The sequence below is a fragment of the Typha angustifolia genome, chromosome 3 (genome assembly GCF_048772165.1).
Source record: "Typha angustifolia cultivar Huaian chromosome 3, ASM4877216v1, whole genome shotgun sequence".
Lineage (NCBI taxonomy): Eukaryota > Viridiplantae > Streptophyta > Magnoliopsida > Poales > Typhaceae > Typha > Typha angustifolia.
The window spans coordinates 559,215-579,999 of NC_133241.1; the positions used below are offsets into that span (position 1 = coordinate 559,215).

At 37.6% G+C, this 20,785-nt stretch overlaps 4 protein-coding genes across 4 annotated transcripts; 2 read left to right on the top strand and 2 right to left on the bottom strand.

Moving 5' to 3' along the window:
* Window positions 1-1,091: 1,091 nt before the first annotated feature.
* Window positions 1,092-8,269, top strand: LOC140778417 (uncharacterized). Its single transcript, XM_073123120.1, has 3 exons — window positions 1,092-1,283; window positions 2,437-2,647; window positions 3,356-8,269. The coding sequence occupies exons 1-3, from the start codon at window positions 1,122-1,124 to the stop codon at window positions 8,089-8,091; spliced, it is 5,109 nt and encodes a 1,702-aa protein (XP_072979221.1). The 5' UTR covers window positions 1,092-1,121; the 3' UTR covers window positions 8,092-8,269.
* Window positions 8,270-9,049: 780 nt separating this feature from the next.
* LOC140758464 (dihydrolipoyllysine-residue succinyltransferase component of 2-oxoglutarate dehydrogenase complex 1, mitochondrial-like) lies at window positions 9,050-13,341 on the bottom strand. Its single transcript, XM_073094645.1, has 13 exons — window positions 13,137-13,341; window positions 12,141-12,201; window positions 12,038-12,065; window positions 11,760-11,830; window positions 11,563-11,637; window positions 11,108-11,163; window positions 10,952-10,996; window positions 10,554-10,826; window positions 10,339-10,433; window positions 10,024-10,114; window positions 9,837-9,947; window positions 9,562-9,756; window positions 9,050-9,475 (listed from the first exon to the last, which is right to left on the bottom strand). Exons 1-13 carry the CDS (start codon window positions 13,176-13,178, stop codon window positions 9,284-9,286), a joined length of 1,335 nt encoding a protein of 444 aa, XP_072950746.1. The 5' UTR covers window positions 13,179-13,341; the 3' UTR covers window positions 9,050-9,283.
* A 1,238-nt stretch (window positions 13,342-14,579) lies between these two features.
* LOC140758372 (uncharacterized) lies at window positions 14,580-16,937 on the bottom strand. The gene is made up of 4 exons (XM_073094501.1): window positions 16,411-16,937; window positions 15,366-15,442; window positions 14,930-14,970; window positions 14,580-14,849 (listed from the first exon to the last, which is right to left on the bottom strand). Exons 1-4 carry the CDS (start codon window positions 16,790-16,792, stop codon window positions 14,687-14,689), a joined length of 663 nt encoding a protein of 220 aa, XP_072950602.1. The 5' UTR covers window positions 16,793-16,937; the 3' UTR covers window positions 14,580-14,686.
* A 245-nt stretch (window positions 16,938-17,182) lies between these two features.
* On the top strand, window positions 17,183-19,011 carry LOC140758308 (protein NO VEIN-like). The gene is made up of 3 exons (XM_073094408.1): window positions 17,183-17,447; window positions 18,072-18,283; window positions 18,935-19,011. Exons 1-3 carry the CDS (start codon window positions 17,419-17,421, stop codon window positions 19,009-19,011), a joined length of 318 nt encoding a protein of 105 aa, XP_072950509.1. The 5' UTR covers window positions 17,183-17,418.
* Window positions 19,012-20,785: the final 1,774 nt, after the last annotated feature.

Below are 20,785 nucleotides of genomic sequence, written 5' to 3' on the forward strand. Positions count from 1 at the left end.
ACACCCTATCTTTTTAACTAAACTTAATTAAACTAAAAGAAATTATAAAAAATACGCTCAACCAAGTCATATTAAGATTTTAGTTATTTTAAAACTAAAGATATTTTAGTCATTTTATAAATAAAATATCTCACTCTAGGGTGTAATTCATAATAATATTATATGGCAGGGTGTTATATATAAATTTCTCTGTTTAAAAAGATTAAAATACCGTTGATATTACGCATATTTGATATCTTCTTCCACCGGTCGTCAAAAAAAAAGGACACGTGGAGGTATCCGTGGGTAAACGAAGGGTTTTCTATATGTATTTAAAAGGATATTTAATAGAGAACTTCTTTATGGGAAGTGACGTCCCTCTTATTTTATATGCGGACGTCTCGAATATTCCATGTAAAGCATTCCTACCTATCATCCGTACGTGCGTACGGAGCCTTTGGTTCCCTAACGGCTAAGGCATGGGATGTGCTTTTCTCTGGCTCGGTAATATTTTCTACAATAATTCTCATTCGAAAAGCGATTATAAAATCGTTATCGATTAATTTAATTTAATTTAATTTTAATTCGTATCTATCTTAACAAATTACAATAATAATTTAAGAGCGGTTTATTAATTGAGTTCATTTTTTGATATTATTTTCTTAAGAAATAGTTTGAACATATCGTAGCAGCAAACAGTAGCGAAGACGTGAAATGGAGAAACGGGCTGTTCTGAAACTTATTATCGGATAATTCACTGTAGCCATAATAAAAACACTGAATTGATTAGCAGTTCAGCATTTTTATCGCCAGATAACTTTTTTCCTAAATTTTTAAAAGATTAAGTTAAAGTGATTTATACATATAGGACTAAATAAAGACGCTGAACTTATCGGCATTTTTGCCCTAGAAAAAAGAAGCCATAGCAAATTAAATTTCATTTGATAAATAAATTTAAGGATAGTCTACTTTGGTAAAAAAGTTTTGGAAGAGGGCTAGTTTGGTAAAAGAACTCGTGAAATGTAATATAAAACGACGAAGCCCTCCACTCCACTCCACTCCACTTCTTCTTCTTTAACTCTCTCTCTCTCTCTCTCTCTATATCTGGTTTTGCTTCGTCTTCTTCGTCAACAACAACGGCAATGAGTACTCCACGAGAGCACGTTGAGAAGATACGAAGGGAGAGGTTTTACATAGGGAGGGAGGAGAGGAATCCACTGGCGGAGGACATCCACCAGGCCGTCAGCTACCTCTCCGAGGAGCTATACTCCAAGGACGTCCACTTCCTCATGGAGCTCATCCAGGTCTACACCTTTTATTTTAAAATTATTATTATTTGCATTTCACCCCATATATTCTTCTATAATATCTCTCGTTATGCTCTAGTTTTTTCTCTCTTCTTTTTTCTCAATTTCTTCAAAAGGATATACATGCAAAAACAATGGTTTTTGAAATGTATTCATGCAAATACTAAATTTATAGGGGTATACATGCAAAAAGAGCCTTCCAAATATTTTTGAGTGAGGATTTCGTTTTTCGTTGTTCTCCTGCTGTCCTCCATCTTTCTATGCTTCAGATTTTAGAAGGGCATAAACCGAAATAAGGGACTCTTGAGGGGTATAGATGTAAAAAGAAAACCCACAAAACTTTTAAAAAATAGGAGGTGAGTTTTGTAAATATGCTTGTAAATATGGAGAAAACCCAAAAATGGGAGAACGCGACCTTTGGGTGATAGTGATGGACGGTCGATCTGCAACATTATTCCTCGAGATGGGAAATAATTAATTTGGATCGACGGACGCGCGATGTCTCTCGAATTGTAGTCTGAAATGTCATCGACTAGAATTTCGAAATTCTTCAGGGGTTAAACTGTAAATACCACTTTCATTTTAATTACTAATCCCTACAGTGAACTCGTCTCAGATAGCTTAAGCTTTGCTATCTTAATATTTTAAGCAATTTATACTATTTGATTTTCGTTTATTATTAGGTAAATATTCTACAGTTTAGATTCCGAGGAAGAAGGGCATTTTAGTCATTAAATTGAATTTATTTAACTTTGGGAATAATCTGGTGGTAATATTCTATAAATATTCTGTTAAAAAATTAATTCTAATAGCAATCCTAAAAGTGACAAAATATTTTACTGATCATTATGATAATTTGTAAGTTTTTAGTGGCAATTAAGTAAAAAAAACCCTGGTATTTTTATTTTCATTTGATTTAAAGAAATTCCGCAAATAGGGTAATAATAAAAAATACGAGGTGTAAACTCGAATAAACACTTAATACAGGGTATTAAATTTTAAAAAAAAAATACAGGGTATCAAATTTACAATTTTGCCCATGACCGTTGCAATGTCATAACCGCTGCACTTGTATGACATCTCCCTACTTGATGTGGTAATAGAAAACATGAGTAGTTCTGATTAGATTTTGGTCTGCTTATTATCATAGAATGCTGAGGACAACAAGTACCCGACCGGGGTGGCGCCGTCGCTGGAGTTTGTCGTCACATCTAAAGACATCACCGGGACCGGGGCCACATCGACGCTTCTCGTCTTCAACAACGAGATGGGCTTCTCTCCGGCCAACATTAACTCCATTTGTCGGATCGGAAAGTCTACCAAGAAAGGATGCAGGCACCGCGGCTATATTGGAGAGAAAGGTTCGTCGAAGACTAGATTCTTCTTTGATACATACAGTGTGAATTTCGAAATCTTTTTGCCCCCAATATGTGGTAGACATACTACTAATCGATGCAAGATATAGATATTAATCTTATTTTAAAGATCGTGAATAAAAACGATATATATTCAATCATGTGTCTTTGATTTTGTTTTTTTCAATCATTTCCATGTTATAGATCCCTCTGCTCTTCTTTACTCTATTATTCCTTGTTCAGCAAAGAAGTTTTACTCCCTATGAATTGTATGTCAATTGCTCATCCATATTATAATTTTAGCTCTAATGGCTCACTTAACTACTCTGATTAGCTTATGAGCTGAGATTTTAGAATGCCTGATCTTACTATGATTTTTCGATGTAAAAAACTAGGCATCATATGCATATTTTGAGGTAGTTTCACAGACTATCTTGAATTAATTCTAGGATGGCTACATTTTAATTTTTATGGATAAATTGTATGCTTTATATACTTCTTTTCTGACAAGTGATGGTAATGTCAGGTGCTCAAATAATCCTGAGATTAATCTTTAAAAGTATCTCAGCTCTGCCCTGTATGATTGAAGTATAATGTCTTCAAAGTATTCTATCCTATTCCATTTCACTAGAAAGTTAAAAAGGATGCATGCATTTTTCATCATCTCCGAGATTATGTTTCTAAAAACAGATTACATTTTGAATGAACGTACAGGTATTGGATTCAAAAGTGTCTTTTTGATCTCTAGTCAGCCACACATTTTCAGCAATGGGTATCAGATAAAATTTAATGAAGAACCATCAGCAGAATGTGATGTAGGATACATTGTCCCTGAATGGGTTGAGAATAGTCCCACTGTCTCTGACTTGGAGAAGATTTATGGTTCTTCTAAACCTCTCCCCACCACAACTATTATTTTGCCTCTCAAGGCTGAGAAGGTGATTGCTGTGAAGAAACAACTCTCAAGCATCCATCCAGAAATCCTTCTCTTTCTTTCAAAGATTCGGTGTCTTTCCGTCAGGGAAGACAATGATGATCCGAAGCTCAGCACAGTCAGCCAGGTTTCTATCTCTAGTGAAGCAAATTACCAGATGAGAAAGAACATCGACGCAGAGTCTTTTACTCTACATCTATCTGCACAAGAAAATGGGCAAGGAGGAGAGGAAGAGTGCACTTATTACATGTGGAAGCAGAAGTTCCCAGTCAAGTCAGAATGTAGAGTAAAGAAGAGGATTGAAGTTGATGAGTGGATAATCACCCTCGCATTTCCATTCGGGCAACGGCTGAATCGGGGGATGAGACTTCCTGGTGTTTATGCCTTCTTGCCCACTGAGATGGTGACAAACTTGCCATTCATAATTCAGGCAGACTTCCTTCTTGCAGCATCAAGGGAGTCTATACTTTTTGATAGCCCATGGAATAAAGGAATCCTCGACTGCGTTCCTACTGCTTTTGTCAGTGCTTTTGTTGCACTAGTGAAATCAATTGACACTGCACCTGCATTCTCTCTTCCCTCCATGTTTAATTTTCTACCAGTTAATGCTTCTTCTATCCCATTGCTGGATTCAGTAAGGCTATCTATTAAAAACAAAGTGGCTGCAGAACATATTGTGCCATGTGCATCCTATACTGCACAAAAGATATTCTGTAAACCCACTGAAGTTGGCAGGCTCTTCCCTGCCTTTTGGGATATACTGAACAAAGCACAGAAGTCAGGAGTAGATTTGCAGAACCTGTCATCTCATGGAACTTATGTTCTGAGCTCCTATTTTGATGGGGAAGAATATGATAATGTGTTGAACTTCCTCGGAGTTGGATACGTCGATTGCAAATGGTACGGAAAGTGCATTGAAGGATCTAATCTTGTGAAGGAAGCCTCTGAGGAAATTTACCTGGATCTTCTGTGTTTCATAGCTGATAATTGGGACAACTATTTTCATAGCACAAATATTCAGAACATACCCCTCCTGAAGTTTGTGAACATTAATGGTGGGCTGTCCTTCTGGAGCATATATAGAACATCACAGTGGAATGAAAAGATCTGCATTGCATCTGGTAAGAATTACATCTCTTGGCTTATCGAATGGAACCGGGAGTTGGCATCTGCCTCTGGTCGCTACTTCATGCCTCCAAGTACGCAGACATGCCTAGAAACATTCTATAGCCGAGGAACTGTTCTGGATTGGCTTCAGAAGTCTTTGAAAGTAGAAGTTTTGTCTCCATACAAGTATGGACTTCTTGTTGTGAAATCACTGACTGAAAGAAGACTAGTCATCATATTCACTCACTTTCTATATCATTCACTTTCAAAGAAGTACATATCGGAGTTGTATATAAATGAGTTGTGTTCTTCCATGCCTCTTGTCGATAACTATGGGAGTGTAGTTACTCAAAGAACTCAGATTTTAGTTCCTGCTAAAGGGAGCAAGTGGGTTGGATTGATGGGTTCTAATCCATGGAGAGGTGAAAAGTATGTTGAATTGGGAGCTGATTACATGTCCGTTGGAACTTTTGCTGGAAACTATACATCTGATGGTCAGCTTTTGATGTTTCTCAAAACTCATACGCAGGCCAACGACGTGCCTTATATATGTCCTCCTAATGCTGACTTTCCTACAGTCTCTTCTCCATTGACAATGAATCATGCATTCTTGCTGCTAGAATGGATTCGGAACTTAAAGTCAAGAGAAATACTACTTCCTGAGAAGTTCTTGAAGTGCATTAAGAATGGAAGTTGGCTGAAGACATCCATTGGTTACAAGCCCCCATCAGAATCCTTTCTATCAAGTGCAGAATGGGGAAGTTTGCTTCAAATTGGATCTGTCTTGGTTGACATACCAATGATTGATCAAGAGTTTTATGGGTTGCGGATCTCTAATTACAAGGAAGAACTGAGGGCAATTGGAGTGAGGTTCGAATTTGGCGAGGCATCAACTTATATAGGCAAGCATCTCATGTCAATGGCAGCTAATAATACTTTGACTAGAACAAATGTGTTTTCCCTGCTTCAACTGATTAGATTTCTGAGGCAGAAACATCTATCTCCTGAATATCTCATCAAGAGCATCAAAGATGGCAATTGGCTAAAGACTTCCCATGGCTATACATCCCCGGTTGGATCAATTTTCTTCGATTCTGATTGGAGAGATGCATTATATATCAGTAGTCTACCTTTCATTGACACCAAGTTCTATGGTGAGGACATTCTTGACTACAAGACTGAGCTTGAGTTACTAGGCGTTCTAGTCAGCTTTAAACATAATTACAAGCTTCTTGTTGATAACTTCAAGTTCTCTACAAGCCTGATTACAGCTGATGCCACCATACTGATACTTGACTGTATTCGATTTGTGAGTTCATCAGAAAGTTTCATAAAACAGCTGAAAGTGTTGAAATGGATAAAGACTAATCTTGGCTTCAAAGCTCCTCACGAGACTTTCTTGGGCAATTCAGAATGGGAATGTCTTCTGAAGGTAGTTGATGATGTGCCGCAGATTGACTTGGGTTACTACGGAGATAGAATCAATTCATACCAGGAAGAGTTGAAGAAAGTTGGAGTAGTTGTTAGATTTGAAGAAGCATCCAAGGCTATTGCTCACAAGTTCAAACTATTTATATCAACTTCTCTTGTTTCAAAGAGAAATGTGCTTGCACTACTAGCAGCTTACAGACAGATCTGTAACAACTATACCTTAGCTGTTGATCTTCTTAACTGCATGCGCAGCGAGAAGTGGTTACATACTTCATTGGGTTTCAGATCGCCAACTGATTGCATTCTTTATAATTCAGAATGGGAGTCAATCTCTCCAATAGCCAATCTTCCGTTCATTGATATGAGTGATTCTTACAATGGTCTGGGCAGGGAAATCTATGAATACAGAAAGGAGCTCAAGGCTTTGGGTGTAGCAATTGGATTGAAAGACGGAACAAGGTTTGTCGTTACCGGTCTTAACATTCCGAAAAATCCTTCAGTCATGACTACAGCAAATGTCTTCTCATTGCTGAATTGCATTCGGAATTTGAAGGAAAGCAGGATTGACATTCCTAAAGAGCTCATGAACAGAATGAGTAAAAAATGGTTGAAGACGGTCATGGGTTACAAACTTCCTGTTGAGTCCATCCTGTTTGACTCAAAGTGGTCTTCGCTTATTCACAAGGAGGATGGTCCTTTCATTGATGAAGCATTTTATGGCTCAGCAATTACTTCATACAAGGATGAGCTTAAAGACATTGGTGTAGTTGTTGATGTCAGTCATGGCTTCTCCTTAATCGCACGATATCTAAAATGCCACTTGCAAAGTACTGCTATCTGCAGAGTGTATAAGTATTTGAAAGAAATTAAATGGGAGCCTGACAATAAATCTGAGGATTGGATTTGGATCCCAAGTGGAAACGATGGAGGACAATGGGTGACATCAAGAAGCTGTATACTTCATGATAAGCATAACCTATTTGGTTCACAGCTGCATGTTTTGGAAAAGCATTATGAGAAAGATTTACTTGGATTCTTCTCCATGTCTCTTGATGTGAGGCACGGTCCGACGGTGGAGGACTACTGCAAGCTCTGGAGCATCTGGGCAAGCTCAAATTGCCAACCGACAGTCGCCAACTGTTCTGCTGTATGGGAGTTCATTGCGAAGCACTGGAATGCAACTACAGAGAGGCTTCTTTCGCAGTGTGCAACAAAACTTCCTGTCTGCACTAAAAATGGGATCTTGCTATCAAACAAACAAGATGTCTTCATTCCTGATGACCTCTTGTTGAAGGACTTGTTTGATAAGGCATCTGAGGACTCTTTATTCATCTGGTATCCTTCATCTAATCAACCTTCCACGTCTCGGGCAAAAATGAACTGTATCTATAGCAGCATTGGAGTTCAGAAGATATCTGAGGCTGTAGAAAAGGATGAATCCTACTTATCAGAAGTCAGTGATTTTAGAACAATCGACCCAAGGGATACTGTGATAAAAAATGGTTTGCTCCAAATTGTCCTTGCCTTTCTTGCCAATCCTTCACTTGATATATGTGCTGAGAAGAGGCACGAGATTGCTGGTTACCTCCTTGGTCTGACAGTGTTGGAGACTGATGATCCAATACTAGTAAGCTATAAAGTTGCACTGTCTTCAGGGAGGACTTTGGCAGTGAAAGCTAGCAGAATGTTTCGTTGGGAGAGGGAGAAGGCGAAGCTCTTAATGCAGACAATTGATCGATCATCTGAAAAGAAAGGGAGGATTGAGTTTGCAACATACTTCTCTGAGGAGATATCTCAAGGTTTGTTATTTGAGACAGCTGATCAGATTGCTTCACTCACAGAGCTTGTCAAACTCGGTTGCTTGTTAGATTTTGAGGAAGCCGCCGTTGACTTTTTGCTGAAGACGAAGAATCTGCAACTCTTCGCGGAGGATGAGGAGTTCCTCCTGTCATCTGCATTGTCCTCTACCAAGGTCTGAATATGAACTATGCAGCTACTTCACTTTGAACTGTTTCTTGCTCCTTTTAAATTTGATTGTCTGATGTTTAGAACTTCAAATTTATGTGTGGTTTGCTTTCCCATCTTTTGTGTGTGATATCAAATAGGAATCATCTGTAATATATAAACTATTTGCTACATATATATATAGATAATCCAAGATCGATATTTATGTTACTTGCTTTTGGTTCTCATCATCATTTCCACTTTAAACTTGTTCTTTGTTCGATAGTATGTTTCATGAAATTATGCTGCTTAGGAGTCTTGGAAACAATCAAACTTGTGGGCTAATCTTTGTTGCTTCCTATGCTATGTTGCATATGACAAGCAGGAGTATACCCCCTGAATAATGTACAGAAATTCTACAGAATGAATTCATTAAAGCATAGAGAGAACTATTGATGCTAAAAGAAATGCTACTCTTCTTCCTCTGCAATTTTTAAGATTTGAAGAGCCATTTAGAATCCCATCAAACGATTCAAACCCAATCTCATGAGAAATATGATGCGTAGTATCTTCCACATTTGCAGGATAAAGCTAACATATTTGATTCATTCTGTGCTATGCCTTCCTGCAGTCAGATTGCTATAACTCACTCGTCTGTAAAGCAGGCTAGATCAACTTATAAAATAATCTACTTTCTTCTCTTGTGAAACAGCAAATTAACGTACTCTTTAATCTTTAAAATAGTAAAAAAATATTGTGCATATCTTTTATATAAATTATATACATTTCCGCATAAAAGATGTGCATCTAATATAATTAACAAATAGCCCGATGTCTCAGCCAAGGGCATGCCGATCTATCTTCTACCGGTTGTCAAAGAGAGTCACAGCAGAGGAGGTATCCATGGATAAATCAAGAGATTTGATATGAAAATTTAAAAGGGTACATAGAGATGTTGTAACTCACTCATATATAAAGCAGGCTAGATCAAATTAATGTATAAAATATTCTATTTTCTTCTCTTGTGAAACAGAAAATTGACATGTTTCTGCCATTCCAGATTCCTATTTAACTGAAACACAAAGTGACGTGTTGAATATCTAAGATTAGTGCAATGAACTCCACCAAAGCAAAACATATTATCAGTCAAAATTTCACAATCCGGAAGGATTATTTAGTGTCACATAAAAAGAGAATCAAGGCCCACCCTTAGTGACCATCTCAGCCTATAAGTCGAGGAGAAGCCTACGAGGGTCTTCAACCACATCCTTAATACGACGAAGGAAGAAAACAGCCTCTCTTCCATCAATCAATCTATGATCGTATGTCAAGGAAAGGTACATCATTGGCCTGGGGATAACGTTTCCATCAACAACCATTGGACGGGAAACTACGGAGTGCATTCCCAGAATGGCTGACTGCATTATAAGCATGCATATCAGACGTAAATAATTGTGAATAGCCAATGTACAAATGGCCCTTAAAAGCAGTAATGGGGCTTTACCTGTGGGGGATTGATGATAGGTGTACTCAGAAGGCTCCCATAGACCCCGCCATTAGAAATTGTAAATGTTCCTCCAGCCATCTCATCGATTGATATTGTTCCAGCGGTTGCCTTCTTGGCAAGCGTACTAATCTCCTTCTCTATTTCCGCAAAATTCATATTATCAGCATTGCGGACAACTGGAACCACAAGGCCCTGAGAAGAAAAATGTTATCCTTCCAAAGCGAATTTAAAACAGACTGCTTCAAAGCAGCAAAGTCGATAAGTTGTCAAACCTTAGGTGTTCCGACAGCAATACTGATGTCAATATAATCCCTATATATGATATCATCACCATCAATGACTGCATTGATGACTGGCTGGTGTTGAAGTCCAGAAACAGCAGCCTGCCAACATGAAGAGGGTGAACGTAAATAACTGGACCACATAAGCAGGATTGAGTATTCATCAATTGAGAGATACCTTAACAAAACCTGACATAAGTCCCAACTTCACACCATGCTTTTCTAAGAATGCATCTTTATAATCAGATCGGAGCTTCATCAAGTTTGTCCTACAATATACAATTTATGGTGGTCACAGAGTAAAAAAAGGACATATGTACTAGAAAGAACTGCCATATAGAAGAATTCTACAAGCCCATCGCATGAGTATTTAGACTCTCGTGGTGCACAAATTCCACAAGTTAAAAAATAAGCTCCAGAAGAAGATGAAGTAAATATAGGTGTCATCAGGATATAATTAAATAGCAAGAAGTACAAAGAGTCCGTGACCTACATGTCGACTTCATTAAATGTAGTTAGCAGTGCAAATGTGTTCTGAGAATCCTTCAAACGTGTGGCAACTCGTTTTCTGAGTCGTGGCATAGGAACCTGCAATTATAAATAGGTTCAAAGGAGTTGATTTAGGAACAATTCTCTAGAAACACTCTAAATCTTTGTGAATCAACCATGTGTTCTTTAGGAGAAGAAAGAGAGTGCTATGGGACTTACACGCCTTTCTCTTTCCTTGGGGGGAAGCTGCGGTTCTGAGGGTGAAATTTTAGAAGATGAAGGGGTAACTGCTTTGGGCTTTTCTTGTTTGGGAGTTTCAATTTTAACAAGTTTCTCCTCAATCTTCTCTTTCTCAGCAGGAGGAGAAGGCACAGGGGAATCCTTCTGAACTTTCTCCTCTGATGGAGCAACATGTGTATCACTGGGAACAGACTTTGATATGACAGCAACCTTGGTTCCTGGTGTAACAGTATCACCTTCCTTGGCTATCAACTGGTAAAAATATACAGAGTCACAGTATTTTGAAACAATTGAATGAGTTAAACTTCATAAGAGGGACAATAAAGAATGCTGCTGGCAAAACTAAAGAGTAAGCCACAATAAAATGGCTTTAACACCTTTTGGATGATCCCAGATTCAGGGCTAGCGACATCAATAGTCACCTGGAACAAGAATGATGGGGAAGAAATTTAAGCATTATTGAGATAAAGAACAATAACCATGAATCCTGCATGATACAATGTGAAAAGATATCCTAGATAAAGCAACCACACCTTGTCAGTCTCAATTTGAGCTATTGGTTCATCAACTTGAACTATGTCTCCAGGTTCTGTTTCCCAATCATAACATTAAGATAGTTGAATATAAGGACAAGCAAACATAAAGAATCCACATACACTGCTGGCAGTTGTTCCTATAAGCTATGATGATACATGTGGTCACTCAAGTGGATTTTCCTATGTCAATGATAGATACAGGCACATACATATCGCTTGCACACTGACTACATGAATGTGTGTGTGTGCGCATGCGTGCGTGCATGTGTGTGTGTGTGCGTGTGTGGCACATACATATCGCTTGCACATTGACTACATGAATGTGTGTGTGTGCGCATGCGTGCGTGCGTGTGTGTGTGTGTGTGTGTGTGTGTGTGTGTGTGTGTGTGTGTGAGAGAGAGAGAGAGAGAGAGAGAGAGAGAGAGAGAGAGAGAGAGAGAGAGAGTACAAACTCTTCAAAAAGGTTGCCAGAGTTCCATCAGTTATAGATTCGCCCATAAACGGAACAACAGCATCAATCAATTCACCTTTAAAAAGGAAAAGTGATGCGTACAAGTTAAACATATTTTTCTAACAAGTTAATAGAAATACTAATCTATCGAGTAAGAGCAATAAGCCAAAAATGGTGAAAGTAAGAGCAGCAGCTTACCGCTGTCAGAAGCAAATGACCTACTCCATACTTGGTAAGGAGAAGCCTTTGGAAGAAAATCAATAAGTTCCCTACAGTTTCAGGCAGAACCTTGTGAGGAAACACTCCGAAAGGGAAGCAAGTCAGCAACATAATCCAAAAGACAACCAGTTCTATGTAAGGTGAAAAATATTTTCAGTAAGAGAGGACAAACAAAAACATAAGGAAAAAGTGAAGAACAAAATAATTCAAAAGGAAAGTAGCATGAGAATATCAGAATTTTCAACTCCACAGCTGACCTTGTAGATTTCGAGCAATTTGAACCACCTGACAAACAGCATTCAATAAGAAATCATACTATTGTTGTCAACAGAAACTGAAAAGAAGAGATCAATAAATTACCTGGCAAAATGTGATGGCTAAATTGTCGAACGTGTCTGTAACTTCTCAAGAGAAATAATGTCTGCAACCACATCAGGATTATCATTATATTCCGTGTATCTTTACGACTACATGCAGAATGAAAGGCAAATCTTATTCCAAAGCACAGAGACAATAGAATCCAACAAGTCAGAAATATAGGTATTAGGATTCAAATTGTCAAAATAAGAACCCATTGTGCTTTGAGAGCTCTTATATCGTAGGAAACTTCAATTTCAAAGAATGTAGAATGCATTCTGAAGTCTGAACATTCAGATGGTTTTCAGTTTAAGAAAATTAGCTCCTAGTTCCTTCTAAGTTCTAACTACATCAATATTCTTTCGAGTTACAATAACATGGCTCATTAGAATAGACTTCCTATCAAATCACCTGTTATAGAGCAAGAGATTGTTTATTGTATGTCGGGCTAAGAGTGTTTTGACATTTACCAACCATCTTTCGCTTTCTTCTTCCTCTACCTCTACCTCCTCGTTGATGTTCTTTTCACTTCATCTTTCTAGTGATAACTCCGATTTCAATTCCATTATTGCCTATAACTCTTCTTAACCTATTCTCTTTTTTTCTTTCACTATATAATGTAGTCGTACGTCCCAATTTCGTGCCCAGATTTAGCACGGTGACTTAGTATGATTCTTGATTGGCCCTACTCTGGGTCCAACAATTAACAGTACATTAACATCATTAAATTTTAGTCGTTTTTACTACAGGTTAGCTCCTTTATATCTGCGTCACATTAAGCATGCTCCACATCTATGTCATCCTGAACCAAATCCGCTCCCTAATTCCTCAATCACTAAATCAAATCTACACAAATAAAATTCAGAAAAATAAAAAATTAAAGTAAGAACACTTATTAATCATCAACAAATGCAATGATACCAAACAAGAGAAGGATGAGTAATAAAACAAAAGCTTTTGTCGAAGAATAAACAAGGGAAGAGGAAGAGAGGAGCTTACGGCCGCGGGTCGGCGGATCAGGCGAGCAAGATTCGACGCCATTGCCCGAGATCTGACACCTCACGTTGTCGATGGATGGATGGATGGATTCGAGAGACGATTTCTGGATTTAGGGTTTCGTCTCCTTGCTTCTTTCCCTATTTTTCCTCATCTATTTCCTTTTTTCCTCCCCTCTTTCTCTCCCGCTTCCGTCCATTCTCGAGATCTTTTCATATCCAAGATCCAACGGATACTATTCTCGGTTTTTCTTTTTGTGTGCAAATAACCACTTTACTTTCAGATATATTGCGAACCAGCACTTCCTTTTATTAGTATATTTGCAAAAAATATTAAAAAAATTCTAAAAAAAATAAAAACTTAATAATGTCATAATTAAATCTGTTAAAAAAGAAAATTTGAAAAAGTATTTCTTATCCTTTTGAAAAAAGAAAACTAACCAACTCGTAAGTACCTTTCCTATAACCAAGGAGGTCATGGGTTTGACTCTAACCCCAAATAATATTATGGAGAAATTATTTGATGATTTAGCTCGATTCGACTGATGACTCAATAGTGCGGTTAGCTTGAAGGAATAGCTTGACAACGCAACGGTTTGGAGCAAGTCTCGACGGCATTTGATTTGGAGCAATTATTCGGTGATGCATGTGGCTTGAAGCCTAGATTAGACAGTTAAAAGCTCGATGGAGCCTAAGTGTCTCTGTATCTAGGGAGGATTTACCATTTGTCCAGCTCATATCTAATCTTTGGACTCATGAATGATAAAAAAAAATAGAAAAAAAATGTTTTTAAAATATTTCTTATGACCTAGTCGATGATTATTTGTAGATATATTCTAAGATAAGTAGATTCATAAATTTGATACAAGAGAGGTGGTTTTTAACAATATAATCAAAAAATAAGTGATTATTCATAAAATAGTTATTCTTTCCATTTATCTAGTCGCTTTAAATTTAGATAATATAAATGAGTAATCCTAGATAATTCCCCTCGAATAAAAATTCTCATTTAATTTAACTTCATGTTGAATAATACTACAAGTTCTAAATATATAAAATATTATATAATTATTTTTCCAATACTTCCTGTATTTGATTCCTTGCTTCTTGCATGAAAAGATTCAATCCAATTATACACATAGAATTAATAATAGGAACCTTGTACCCTTTTCCCCTCTCCACAAAGTATACACACAAATTTTGATGTATATGTTGCTGAGTGCTGACTGCTAGTTTAATTGCTTACATTAGAAATATAAAGGAATTCAAAAGGGAATATGGAATTGCTTCCACACAATTTCTTTGTCAGTCCATAGAAAGCAAATTCTGGAATTATATTTGAACATCGAAAGGGATTCAACCCGAAGAACTACTAACATCGATCTCGAACAGAAAGTTCTGAATTCATAAATTCGCTCCTTCGCTGTGATTCCACTGCAAACCTTCATCCTGTGAGAAAGCAATCGATACGGCACAAGTCTGAGATTACATACAAATTTTGGAATCTGAAAAGCTGGTGGCAAATCTTGAGAACTTTAGACATGGCCTCATCCATTAGGAGGCATTATATACAGAGATTACTTTTTTTAAGGGTGGAAAAATGAAAGGCAACTCCCAAGCAGCAATACAATTCTGCAAACATAGCCTTAGCAGCTGTTTGACTGAACCAGCTTCAAAGAGATAGAAAGCCCTGAACAATCTCCTTGGAATAATATACCTAGGACACAGGAAAGTTGTTATTGTCTAGTCGCCAAGCTATTATATGCATCACTACTTCGCTTTGTCAGAACTTTAAACCTCCATCCCTTCTCTCTCTTTTGCTGCTTGCCCTCTGAATCCTGTAATGGATGAAATTGTTAGCTCACTGAGAAAAAAATTAAATACAAAGTTTCTTTCCATGGGAGAACCAACTTATAAACCACTATCTTGATTGTTATCTCATTACAAAAAATGAAAATAGACAATGTATAATCGATGAACAAAACAGAAGCGTTAAATGAGAAAAAGAGCCAAACAAAACTGAAATCCATAAATAAGTAAAAGGTCAAGACAGTTTGAGTAGCACCAGTGAAAGGAAAATCAATTAAGGGGAAAAACTAACATCAAATTCCAAGGGAGATTTATCTAGGACTGAAAAATAAATTGTAAAATACATAATTAGTTTGACCATCAGAAATCCTTAAACTTAGATTATTAACAAACAGATTGCTAAATGCAACTATTAGCTTAGTACCTCACTAGGCTGCAGTGATTTTGCACTATCCTCCTGCTGATGAGAATTATCCTTTCCCTCTGTTTTCTCAAGCTTACCTAATTCATGATTCATCATAACATAATATAACTGTCATTAGGATAATTTAACCACAAAATAGCAAAGTCCTTCCTGCAATCTGAAATGTAACCAAAATGAGATATAGTTTAGCAGTTGTCATTATCCTTCTTGCTTGCTAAATATAGTACGAACATAAGAACATCCATATGACTGGGTCAAAAGGAGATAATCTTCGGCATTTCAGACCTTAAAAAGAAAAAAGTTTGGACCTTTTGTGATTAAGGGAGTTTGTAAAAAAGTCTTGAATAAAGATTGCAATCTGATTTATTTAAAAAGTAGGCTATTAGTTTGCATGCAATATGCATCTGCCTTTTTATCTTATGATACTGTTGCAGTGTGAGACTAAATCTTTCTTATTACTCTTAAAAGGCAACAAAATTATGACCTTTTTTTCTCATATATATCTTGAACATGAACTATTACTCAAGAAATAGTTATCTTACAGATAACTGGAAGAATTAGTATGTATCATATAGCAGCAACATAGTCCTAATTTTACAAATAATAGTACCCAAAGCTCTTTTCTCATTTTAGTCTTTTCGCTTATTTCCTTGTTTTGTTGCTCTCACATACAAATTAAACTAAACTAGATTTAAGAGGAAAAAGAAGATTTTCTACATATTACGACTATGATTTAGTTTTATTACTGGGAACCTGATGTTTGAGATATTTTAAAAATCAACTCCTACTTTTTGAATTCTTTTCTGATACATTTAACAAGAAAAAACACCTCCCTTGCATAGATAAGGAATAGTTCATTATGCTGTATCGTTTTGGTGAAATGCCTTTCAAGTGGTTTACAAAGATGGGCAAAGGAGGTAGAGAGAAAGATATTTTTAATAAGCTAATATATATCATAATTGTTATTATTATTAGGTCATGAATGTTAAGAAAGAAAACCAGAAAACTAAGTTGAGTAAACTAACATTCCTTCGAGAGAAATTACCATTCTTCTCCTCGCCGAGCGCCGAATGATCACCATCACCCAACTTGGTCGGCAGATCGACGAAATAAAACCTAAAACTCGGCGATCCAGGCAGCTCTTCTTCCTCTCTCTCCGTACCTTTCTTCCCCTTGTGAAACGCTAACCCTAACTCCACTCCTCTCTTGTCCGCTTCTCCAACCCCCATGTCTTTGGCATCAGCATCCGGCACCTCGCCAGCGTCGGAAACGTCGGGGCGGAGGAGGTCGGAGGTGGTCACCGAGCTGTCCTTCCGGCCCCGGCCGTCCCTCCGGCGGCGGTAGTCATGGAATATGCGGCTTCCGGGGCGGAGCTCGGCCGGCGGCCCCTCCTCGTCCGGCTCGAGCTTGGATCGGCTGCACCCCATCGAGACGAAGAGATAGAGAGAGGAAAAAGATGTGATCTTTAGGGCGAATCGAGAAGGAGACGGGGGATTCCGAATTCGATGAGGATAATGGGTAGGGTTAGGATTAGGGAGGGGACAAGAGGGAGGAGGAGAGGTGATTACGGGAGGCATCGGCTCGATTCGTGCGGAATATGTGAACGGAGGATAAAGCGCGGGAGATGGATTGTTATTCCAAAACACACCCTACTTTTTCTTTTATTTTTATTAACAACTCAGATGGCTATTTCTTATCCGACCCTTGTGTTTGCTTTTATTTTCTCAAAACACCCAAAAAAGAAAGGGTAGAGTGTAATTAATCCAATATTCTTGCGAATGGAATGCAAACCAACCCCTGTGCCGCTGTGCTTCAAATCGAATCCCTCTCTCTCTCTCTCTCTCAGCACACCTTCTCCATTCTCCTCTTTGGTACTTCTCTCAACAACCATCTCTTTTTCTCCTCTCATGCATCTCTCCAATGGCCTCTAGGAGCCATATAGAAGAGATGAGGAGGAACAAGTTCTCCATTGGGGTTGGAGCAAACCCCAACCCCTTAACCCACGACTTGCATTCCGCGGTTAAAAACCTCTCCGCTGAGCTCTACGCCAAAGATGTCCATTTTCTCATGGAGCTCATTCAAGTAAGTTAAAAAAGATGTTTTTGTTAGGCTTCTTGCTAAAAACTTCTTTCTTTTCTGCATATTGATTCCTCTTTTCTCAGAGGCATATATTCTCCCTACACTCTGTTTATTTTGATTAAAATGTTTTCATGCGGGAGGCTCTCTTTTGTCATTAGTATGTTATGCTACTAATTTTTATGGGTGAATGGCTATGTATATATATGTGTTTCTTCTTATTAGTTTATCGTATGAATTACCAAAACTAAGTTCTTGTGGATCTTCTAGTGGCCTTCTTCTTCCTGTTTGCTTGTATAATGTAAGGTGGAGACTATGACTTTGTTCCTTCTAGCCATATCCATATTAGACTTACCTCTCATCAATCATTTATGTGGCTCTTTCTCTCTTTTTCTAGGCGTTTTAAACTACTACTCTGTGTATTGCTTTGGGACTTCCAAACCTGCATCTCAAACTGTTTTTTTGATTATTTTCCAAGTTCTAATTATGTGTTTTTTTTTTTTTTTTTTTTTGACTGATTTGTATCTTTTCAGTTTGATGGTCTAGACGTGCATTGCAGACAGTTATTGATGACTTTTGTTGTTCGTTACTTCATTATAAATTGTACATTGTACATTTTTATTTTTTAAGGAATGCTGAGGATAACCAATACCCTGTGGGGATAGAACCATCCATCGAGTTTGTGTTCATCTCGACGAACATAACCAGAATTGGTGCTGCAGCAGCACTCATTATATTGAACAATGAGATTGGTTTCTCTAAGAATCATATTGGGTGCATTTGCAGCATTGGACGCTCATCTAAGATAGGAAAACGGAAGGATGGGTTCATCTGTGAAAAGGGTAAGTAGATCAACCAATTTCTAGTTCTTCTACTTGTCATAACTTTGCTTGATAACTTGTTCTACAGTAAGATAGAAAGAAAAAGAGGGATCAGATAGCACAATGTGTATGTAAATTCTATGTAATAGAATTCAAGATTGTGAGATAGCAAGTTCGAAAATTGTGCTGCTAATCCGGAAATAATTTAGCTATTCAAAGAATGGATAGTATAGTTATTCAGAATCCACGTTGAATTTTTTGACGAATCTTTCTTACAATTATCTGACACATAGCAACTAAACATTATGCCATTGGCATGGCTTTGAGCCCCAATAGATAAGATGATTCTAATAAACAAAGGTCCTGCAGAAAAAAAAAAGTTTGCAAGGCTCATGAATAAAGTATCAGAATATCCTAATCCAAGTACAGGAAGAAATATCAGTATCACAGTTGCTCAGGTTATTCAAAGTCTGCCTTCCATTGTCAAAAGTTAGTGGCTCCTTGTGTATTCCATAATAGGTCATACTATCCTAGATCTAACTGTGTAACTCAATGCTCACAAAATTGTTGATTTAGAGCCTCTTATTTGTCTCATGAACACAACTCTGAACATTTCATACAGTGTAGTTGTTAGTATTTTTCACTTACTAATACAATGTATTAATTCTAAAGGGAAGTGCATATTACATGATCAGATGGATGTTCCAGAGTACGATGAAGTTCTGAAGTTCCTAAGGGTGCGTATGTAGAACTCAGTTATATATATGCTGATAGCAAAACAGTTGCTGGTGAATGTGCTCAAGGGAAGAGCTTTCTTACTTTCATGAAGAAGTATACTCGTGCTATGGATTTGCCTGAACTGCAACCTCCTGATATTGAGTTGCCAATTTTAGATGCTGATCTGACGTCCGAGCAGGCCTTTTTGTTACTTGGTTGGATCAAAACTTGAGGTCCAACAGATATTTCAGTTTGCCTGCAAAGTTTGTTATGAGCATATCAAATGGAAGGTGACTGAAAGTAACTGAATGGTTGATTGTCCAAATGAAAGCTTTTCTATGAGAAGGATATTGAAACTGCTTTGTGCCAATTGACAAACTCTGTCAAAACTTTATCACTTATAGATGTTGAATATGATGGTGAAAAAATTAATCAGTACAAAGATGTACTCAAAATATTGGGTGTCAGATCTCTGTCAGAGGAAGAAGTTTATAGTTATATCTTGAGCAACTTTACATTTCCACAATCTTTAACTGATATGAGCAAGGATGATGGCATCTTATTACTTCGGTCTGTCCAAAGAATGGAATCCTCAGACCTAGCATTGTTGGAAAAGGTTAAAAGCAAACCTTGGATGAAAACAATCATCAGAAATAGATATCCTTCAGAGTCTATCCTTCATAATTCCGAAATGGGCCCTTTCTCTGATTCTGTTGAGAGTCCCTTTATTGATGAAGTTTTTTATGACTACTCAATTCGATCCTTCATGTCTGAACTAAAAGATATTAGTGTGCAGTAGATTTGGACAGTGCAAAGAAGGTAATTGTATGTTGGTTTAAGTCACTCTTATCTGCAGGAAGTCCAACTTGCAGAGATGTTTATTTCTTCTTAACTGTATCAAATTTGTTTCCATGATATGCCTTCAATTGTATCTGAAATTAAAAACTGCCTGGTAAGTGTCCAGTTTCTTAAAACAAGGCATGGATTCAAATCTCCTCCAGAATCAGTTCTGTTTGACTCAAAATGGGGAATGATTTGTCAGTTTGTTGACCTTCCTCTTATCGATGATGGATTATATGGTATCGATATTTATAAATACAGAAGTGAGCTTGCACTAATGCATGTTGTAGTTGACCTTGGTGAAGGATTCCATTTGGTAGAGGCTGGACTTAGGTTGCCCGAGGAACCAGGGGACTTTACAGTCGAAGCTGCTCTAATGCTACTTCAATGTACCCATTTCCTAATGAAGTCGTCATCTGATAACTCCCCACCTGAGTCATTTCGGAACAAAATCAGGATAAGTAGATGGTTGAAGACCCATATGGGTTACAGAGCCCCAAAGGACTATATGTTGTTTGATCATGCATGGGATTGCAAAGTAAAGCCAACAGATGCTGCATTCCTAGGTAACAACTTCTATGGATTCAACCTTTGTTCGTACAGAGAACAACTGAAGGTCATTGAGGTGAAGGTTGAGATTGATGATGTCTGCATGCTTCTCTACAAGAGTCTTGCTTCGCATGTCTGCTACTATCGTAAGGATCTATAGTTTCTTTTGCCAGTTCAGATGGAAGCCTCCAGGTGATGGATCTGATTTCGAAGTCTGGATCCCTGACAATCATGGCAATGGATCATGGGTGAAATCTAAGGTGTGTGTAATTCATGACAAGGGAAACCTTTTCATTTCAGCATGAAGTACCCAATTCATGTCCTTTCCTTGATAACTACTATAAAAACCCACTGCTGCAAAAAAAAAATTTCTTTTTTTGCTTTTGAAGTACCTCTTCATCCCTCGATAAATTATTA

Excerpts from the sequence above, each read along its gene's own strand:
- LOC140778417 (XM_073123120.1), top strand. The coding sequence starts at position 1,122 with ATGAGTACTCCACGAGAGCACGTTGAGAAGATACGAAGGGAGAGGTTT. Across the intron at positions 1,284-2,436 it reads TCCTCATGGAGCTCATCCAG|AATGCTGAGGACAACAAGTA; the intron begins GTCTACACCTTT and ends TTATTATCATAG. Across the intron at positions 2,648-3,355 it reads CGGCTATATTGGAGAGAAAG|GTATTGGATTCAAAAGTGTC; the intron begins GTTCGTCGAAGA and ends ATGAACGTACAG.
- LOC140758464 (XM_073094645.1), bottom strand. The coding sequence starts at position 13,178 with ATGGCGTCGAATCTTGCTCGCCTGATCCGCCGACCCGCGGCC. Across the intron at positions 11,164-11,562 it reads TCTGGCAACCTTTTTGAAGA|AACCTGGAGACATAGTTCAA; the intron begins GTTTGTACTCTC and ends ATTGGGAAACAG. Across the intron at positions 10,115-10,338 it reads ACATTTAATGAAGTCGACAT|GACAAACTTGATGAAGCTCC; the intron begins GTAGGTCACGGA and ends TGTATATTGTAG.
- LOC140758372 (XM_073094501.1), bottom strand. The coding sequence starts at position 16,792 with ATGGGGTGCAGCCGATCCAAGCTCGAGCCGGACGAGGAGGGGCCGCCG. Across the intron at positions 14,971-15,365 it reads AATCACTGCAGCCTAGTGAG|GATTCAGAGGGCAAGCAGCA; the intron begins GTACTAAGCTAA and ends CATCCATTACAG. Across the intron at positions 14,850-14,929 it reads AAGAGAGAGAAGGGATGGAG|GTATATTATTCCAAGGAGAT; the intron begins GTTTAAAGTTCT and ends CCTGTGTCCTAG.
- LOC140758308 (XM_073094408.1), top strand. The coding sequence starts at position 17,419 with ATGTCCATTTTCTCATGGAGCTCATTCAA. Across the intron at positions 17,448-18,071 it reads TTCTCATGGAGCTCATTCAA|GAATGCTGAGGATAACCAAT; the intron begins GTAAGTTAAAAA and ends TTATTTTTTAAG. Across the intron at positions 18,284-18,934 it reads TGGGTTCATCTGTGAAAAGG|GGAAGTGCATATTACATGAT; the intron begins GTAAGTAGATCA and ends TTAATTCTAAAG.